This window comes from Coenobita brevimanus, chromosome 79 (genome assembly GCF_032717465.1).
Source record: "Coenobita brevimanus isolate Jiangsu-jjx chromosome 79, ASM3271746v2, whole genome shotgun sequence".
Classification (NCBI taxonomy): Eukaryota; Metazoa; Arthropoda; class Malacostraca; order Decapoda; family Coenobitidae; genus Coenobita; species Coenobita brevimanus.
Genome location: NC_137032.1, coordinates 34359835 through 34367334, shown reverse-complemented (window position 1 = coordinate 34367334; position 7500 = coordinate 34359835). Strand labels below are relative to the sequence as shown.

The 7500-nt window shown below is 45.9% G+C and overlaps 1 protein-coding gene across 1 annotated transcript in view; it reads right to left on the bottom strand.

The window, feature by feature from the left end:
• Nucleotides 1-7500, bottom strand: part of LOC145409097 (thyrotropin-releasing hormone receptor-like) — a 64564-nt gene that overhangs the window by 13091 nt on the left and 43973 nt on the right. Inside the window, exon 3 of the mRNA XM_080279641.1 lies at nt 5564-5743. Within this exon, the coding sequence (XP_080135767.1) occupies nt 5564-5743 (180 nt within the window). The remainder of the gene's footprint in view (nt 1-5563; nt 5744-7500) is intronic.

Below are 7500 nucleotides of genomic sequence, written 5' to 3'. Positions count from 1 at the left end.
AACAATGCATAACAAAGAGGGAAGAACAATGCATAATAAAGGAGGAAAATATCAATAAAGGAATGAAAGTGAACACCATCTGAAGAACAAACTAAGACTGGAAGAACAATGCATAACTCCCCACTCAGTGAAATTACTTTTCAATTGAATCCCTAGTAAATTAAATCCCCACTCAATGAAATCTCCATTCAGTTAAATCCTACTCAAATCCCTTTCAATTAAATCCCACTACAATCCCACTCAGTTAAATCCCACTCAATTAAATCCCCTCAATTAAATCCCACTCAGTTAAATCCCCACTCAATTAAATCCCACGCAGTTAAATCCCACTCAATTAAATCCCACGCAGTTAAATCCCACTCTCGGGCCCCAGGTACAAGGGTTGGTCCGGATAATGTGCAGGTGTGTGGCGCTATAATGTCCCTTTATTATGATGGCCTATGCTTTTAACCGGAGTGCATGTGGGGGGTCGGGAGAGAGAGAGAGAGAGAGAGAGAGAGAGAGAGAGAGAGAGAGAGATGGGGGAAGGAAAGTGAAGGAAAATGGGGGAAGGGGGGAGGGAAGGAGGAAGAGGGAGGAGGGAGGAGGAGAAGTAGTAAGTAGAGGGAGAAAGAAAGGAGGGAGAGAGAGAGAGAGAAGAAAAATACAAAATGGGAAGGAAAGAGTGAATGAAGGAAGGAAGGAAGGAGGGAAGGAGGGAAGGAAGGAAGGAAGGAAGGAAGGAAGGAGGGAATGAATGAAGGAAGGAAGGAAGGAAGGAAGGAATCAGGGAAGAGAGGAAGGAGGGAGGGTGCGAGGGATGAAAAAATGAATGAAGGATGGATGGAGGGAAAGAAAAAGGAAGGAAGGAAGGAAGAGAAGAAAACAGAGGAGGGATAAAAGACGAGTAAGAAGAAAGGAAGGAAAAAGAAGAGGAGGAGGAGGAAGAGGAGGAGGAGGAGGAGGAAGAGGAGGAGGAGGAGGAGGAGGAGGAAATCTGACAGCCAATTTGTGGAATAATATAATCCATTGGCAGCTGAGGAGGGAGGGAGGGAGGGAGGGAGGGGGAGGGAGGGAGGGAGAGAGGATGAGAGGGAAGGGGGAGAGAGGGAGGGGGAGGGAGAGAGGATGAGAGGGAAGGGGGAGAGAGGGAGGGGGAGAGAGGGAGAAAGGATGAGAGGGAAGGGGGAGGGAGGGGAAAGAGGGAGGGAGGGAGGGAGGGAAGGAGGAGGGAGGGTCAGTGAGGGGGAGTGAAGGAGGAAAGGCTTGATATGAGAGAGAGAGAGAGAGAGAGAGAGAGAGAGAGAGAGAGATGGACTAGGAAGGAAGGAGGGTGAGAGACAGAAAGGAAGGAGGAAGGAAGGATGGAGGACAAAGAGATAATGAAGGAAGTAAAGAGGAGGAATGAGAGTGGAAGGAAAGAGTGGAGGGAAGGAGAGAGGGAGAGAATAGGAGAGAGGGAGAGAAGAGAGAGAGGTTTGCAACAGTGGAGATGGAAGGAGGGAGAAGGAAAGGGAGGGAGGGTAGTAGGGAGGCGGGAGGAAGGAGGGTAGGAATAAGAGATTGGAGGGAGGAAGGAAGGAAGGAAGGAAAGAAGGAGGGAGGGTGGGAAGGAAACAAGTCAGAAGAGAGAGAGAGAGAGAGAGATTGAAATTTGTCCCTATCTCCAACACTCGCCCTCAAACAAGGCTCGACTTAGCAGGGAGTAATACCCCTCCATACTCCTCCCTAGCCCAGCCCATCCTGCCCACTCTTCTACCCACCCCACCCCCTTTCAGAGAGAGGGAGAGAGAGAGGGAGAGAGGGAGAGAGAGAGAGAGAGAGAGAGAGAGAGAGAGAGAGAGAGAGAGAGAGAGAGAGAGAGAGAGAGGCCGTCAGAAAGTTATAGGGAGTCAAAGAGAGATGGGAAGGCATAAACATGGCGGTGAGAGAGAGAGAGAGAGAGAGAGAGAGAGAGAGTAAATACTGAAGAGGAAGAAAATAAGAGAGGAAGCATGAGATGGAAGAGACGAAAGAGAGAAGAGAGAAGGAGGAGTGAAAAGAGAGGAAAAAGAAGAGGAAAGAGAGAAGGACACCGAGAAAGAGAGGAAGGAATAGGGGAGAGGAAAAGAGTGGATGAAGGAAGGAAGAAAGGAGAGAAGAGAGGAAAATCAATGAACATGGAGAGAGAGAGAGAGAGAGAGAGAGAGAGAGAGAGAGAGAGAGAGAGAGAGAGAATTGGGTCCATGGGTGTGAGAGAGACAAGATAAAAGTCAGGTTGAGAGCGAGATAAGAGAGAGTTAGGAGACAGAAAGGGCCAACAGCGGACTCTCTCTCTCTCTCTCTCTTTCTCTCACACACACTTCTAATTCCTTTCTATATACTATTCTCTCTCTCTCTCTCTCTCTCTTTTTCCTTCATGTTCATTGATTTCTCTCTCCTCTCTCTCCCTTCTCTCTTTCCTTCCTTCCCTCCTCCACTCTTCTCCTCTCTCCCCTCTTTCTTTCTCTCTTTCTAGGTGTCCTCGTCGTTCCTTCTCTCTCTCTCTCTCTCTCTCTCTCTCTCTCTTTCGTCTATCCTTTCTTCCTTCCTCTCTTCAGATTTCCTTCCTCTTTTCTCCTCTTAAATATTTATCTCTCTCTCTCTCTCTCTCTCTCTCTCTCTCTCTCTCTCTCTCTCTCACACACACACACACACACACACACACACACACACACACACATTTTTCCCTATACTTCCTTCCTACCTTCATTCTTCCTTTATTCCTCTCTCTCTCTCTCTCTCTCTCTCTCTCTCTCTCTCTCTCTAACTTTCCCTCCCCAAAGAATTCCACATTTTTTCGCTTCATTCCCAAGGGCCTTCCAATCACGCTGCTCTATTGGTTAGCTCATGCACCGCGGCACTGAAAGAACGCGAGATCGAACGCCGGTCAGACTGTTAGACAAAGTTAGTTCCCTCTGCCCCTGTTATTTACCCTCTGGTAATTCATTTAGGGGGTGCCTTGGACGCCTTCACGTGGTGGCACTGATATAACCAGGCGGCTCCACTGCCTGGTTATAAGAAACGTCCCTCAACTCCCTCCCTATCCCCCGAAAGGACGATGGTGGACTGCAGGAGGAGGGGAACTTCAGCCTGCAGTCCACTGGGTTCACGTTTCAGTTGAACCCAGAACAACCACAACAAAAAACAAAGCAACAACAACAACAACAACAACAACAACTACTACTACTACTACTACTACTACTACTGCTACTACTCGTACTACTACTATTATTATTATTATTATTATTATTATTATTATTATCAGTAGTAGTAGTAGTAGTAGTAGCAGTAGTAGTAGTAGTAGTAGTAGCAGCAAAGTAGTAGTAGTAGTAGCAGCAGCAGAAGTAGTAGTAGTAGTAGTAGTAGTAGTGACAATAATAATAATAATAATAATAATAATAATAATAATAATAATAATTAGTGGGTTACCAGTGAAGCATCCACCTATTCCCCATTCTCTATCACCCCGTTTTCTTTCCATTTGAGAAAACCAATTGAGGGGTAACGCGGGTACAAAAAATGGACATTGAGATTGGCCAGTCAGGAGGCACAGATTGGCATGGGAGTAATTGAGTGGGTGGAGAGGGAGGGTGGAAGGGAGAGGGTGGGAAAGGGTGGAAGGGAGAGGGTGGAAGGGCGAGAGTGGCTTCGCGTTTATGGCAGGATCGGACCAAATTGAAAAAAAAAAAAAAAAATGAAATTAAATTATTGCACCTGAGGCTAATCTATTCAAGCAATCAGTCTCTCTCTCTCTCTCTCTCTCTCTCTCTCTCTCTCTCTCTCTCTAAAATGTGTGTACGTGCATTATCCTTAGTTTTTCTGTTTATATCTATCCATCTATATCTATCCATCTATCAAATGTGTGTATCCAGGAACATTCTATCACATTCTATCACTCTTCTATCCTTTATATTCAACTCAGAAACATTCTATCACATTCTATCACTCTTCTATCCTTTATATTCAACTCAGAAACATTCTATCACATTCTATCACTCTTATATCCTTTTATATTCAACTCAGGAACATTCCATCATTCTTCTATCCATTACAATCAACTCACATTCTATCATTCTATTTTTTATCTCATTCTATCATTCTATCTAATTTTATCATTCTCTCTCACCTTATCATTCTATCTTTTCCTCTTTTTGGTCTTTGGATTTTGACTATTAATATGTCTGGCCCAAAATATCCAGCCTACTCAAAAATTACACATCTCTTATTATTCATGGATCTTCATTTTTCGTTTTTTCTTTTTTTGATTGAAAAAGTTTTGCGGGTGACGAGTCTGTGGTTCCTCGTGTGTGTGTGTGTGTGTGTGTGTGTGTGTGTGTGTGTGTGTGTGTGTGTGTGTGTGTGTGTGTATTTTACCACATCACATTACTCAACACCACACCACACCACACTACAGTACACCACACCACACCACACCACACCACACCTCACCACACCACAACCCTCGTTTCTCTCACACCAACCCACCTCATCACTAATTCTGAGCTTGTCTCTGGCCATATACGAAAAAAAGACTTCTGACGTAACTCACACACACACACACACACACACACACACACACACACACACACACACACACACACAAACTCCCTCCTTCCCCTCCCTCTCTGAATTTAACTTTTCACACACACACACACACACACACACACACACACACACACACACACACTAACTCCCTCCTTCCTCTCCCTCTCTCTCTCTGAATTCAACACACACACACACACACACACACACACACAGAACGCACCTAACCCTCTCCCCCCTTCCCCTCTCTCTCTCTCTCTCTCTCTCTCTCTCGGGATCAACTCCCATTTTCTTTACGCCCAGACCCAAACATCAACACATACTATTGTAAATTCTCACGACCATATCCTCAAGCAGGAAGCCACTCTCTCTCTCTCTCTCTCTCTCTCTCTCTCTCTGACGAAAATAGTACAGAAAGACATTATTTTCCTCTCAAAGTGGATTTTTATTACTCTAACTTGGCCCAAAATTGCCATCTCTCCATCTTGAATGCTGAGCTGTAGCAACAGATTAGCACTAGAATATGATGCTAGTCACGAAGAAGTGCTATGGAAATGATGAAGAGATTAACACTGGAATAAGATGCTAGTCACGAAGAAGTGCTATGGAAAAGAAATTGCCCTCTCTCAAATGCTAACCTGCAGAAGTGGTGTGGCTAAGGAGACAGTGAACGGTTCGTATTAACACCAAAGCCTTATCCTACACCCACCTACACCCACCCACACCCACCTACACCCACCCACACCCACCTACACCCACCCATACCCACCCACCTACACCCATCCACCCACCCCCCAACACCCACCTACAGCCATCCCCCAACACCCACCTACAGCCATCCCCCAACACCCACCTACAGCCACCCACCTACACCCACCCACACCGACATACACCCACCTACACCCACCTTTCTGTACGTGGTGTTGCTGGCCAAGATGGAGTAACTGCGAGTGAGGAAGGGGACAAAGTATTCAATATGGACGGTTCGCATCACCACCCACCCACACCCACCCACACCCACCTTCCTGTACGTGGTGTTGCTGCCCAGGAACGAGTAGTCGAGAGTGAGAAAGGCCTGTCCGGTGGTAGGATGCGTGTCTTCTTTGATAACCCATTCGTGTGGCGTGGACGCCGTTAAGGTGAAGCACAACACGAAGACCGCCACTATCACCCGCTTGGCCCGGCTCTCAGTGCAAAACACCTGGTGGGAGAGAGTGAGAGAGTGTGATAGAGAGAGTAAGAGAGAGTGGGAAAGTTAGAGAAAGCTTTTTATTGCTACTATCACTCGCTTGGTCCGGCTCTCTGTGCAAAACACCTGGTGGGAGAGAGAGAGAGAGAGTGAGCAAGAGTGAGTGACAAAGTAAGACAGGGAGGGGCTGAGGTGGACTGGGGAAGAAGGGACTTTGGTAAGTGAGAGAGAGAGAGAGAGAGAGAGAGAGAGAGAGAGAGAGAGAGAGAGAGAGAGAGAGAGAGAGAAATAAAGACAGACAGATACACAGCTACAGATGGACAGACACAGACGGATAAGAGATAGATAATAGACAGACAGACAGACAGACAGATAGATAGTTTACATTCTATACTTTTTTTACCAATCTGTGTATACCTAAAGCTTTTGTTTATTGGTACAGGTGTTCATGTTTTAATTAATGCTTACCTACATCTTACCGTTTACCTGTGTGTGTGTGTGTGTGTGTGTGTGTGTGTGTGTGTGTGTGTGTGTGTATCCTCTCTCTCTCTCTCTCTTAGTCTCACCAATCTGATCCCTCCTCATCCTCCCGTTTCCATGTCCACACACACACACACACACACACACACACACACACACACACACACACATTCTCTCTCTCTCTCTCTCTCTCTCTCTCTCTCTCTGTCTATCAGTTTATCTATCTGTCTTCCTACATTCCAACACCTTCTTATCCCCTTTTTCCATTTCATCTGTCTGTCTGTCTGTCTGTCTCTCTCTCTTTCTCTCTGTGTCTGCCTATCTCTGTCTGTCTATATGTCTGTCTCTCTCCCTCCCAGGCTTCTATCCCTTTATTTCCTCCTATCCATTCCTACTGTCTCTCTCTCTCCCACTCACACACACACACACACACACACACACACACACACACACACACACACACACACACACACACACAATCCCTTAGTCCACCACTCTGCTGTCCAATTGCCTACCCTTATAGTTTATCCCTAGATCCTGCTTCCATTACTCTCTCTCTCTCTCTCTCTCTCTCTCTCTCTCTCTCTCTCTCTCTCTCTCTCTCACTCATTTTCTTCCCCTCTCCCTCCCTCTCTTTTCATTCCTGGAGTCATCCTTTCTCTCTCTCTCTCTCTCTCTCTCTCTCTCTCTCTCTCTCATTTTCTTCCCCTCTCCCTCTCTCTCTTTTCATTCCTGGAGTCATCCTTTCTCTCTCTCTCTCTCTCTCTCTCTCTCTCTCTCTCTCTCTCTCTTCCCTCTCTCCCTCTCTCTCTTTTCATTCCTGGAGTCATCCTTTCTCTCTCTCTCTCTCTCTCTCTCTCTCTCTCTCTCTCTCTCTCTCTCTCTCTCTCTCTCTCTCTCTCTCTCTCAGACGATTAAGAGTCCTGAGTTTTCTTTCTTTCTTCACGACACAAAAATAAATAGATAATATAAATAGGTTTAATAAATAAATAAATAAATAATTATATAAAAGCTTGACATATTTCCTGATAACGAAGGATTTCTTTCATTTTATTTGGCTTTCGAGAGACGATTTTATTCAGCTCACACACACACACACACACACACACACACACACACACACACACACACACACACAAACGAAAATGTACAGTCGCGAACATAAACAGTGACCCACCCCATCACGTAAAGCAACCAGACGCTGACCACTGCCTCTACAAACGGCGAGGGGCAGGGACGCCTTCACGTGGTGGCACTGATATAACTGGGTGGGTCAAATGCCTGATTAT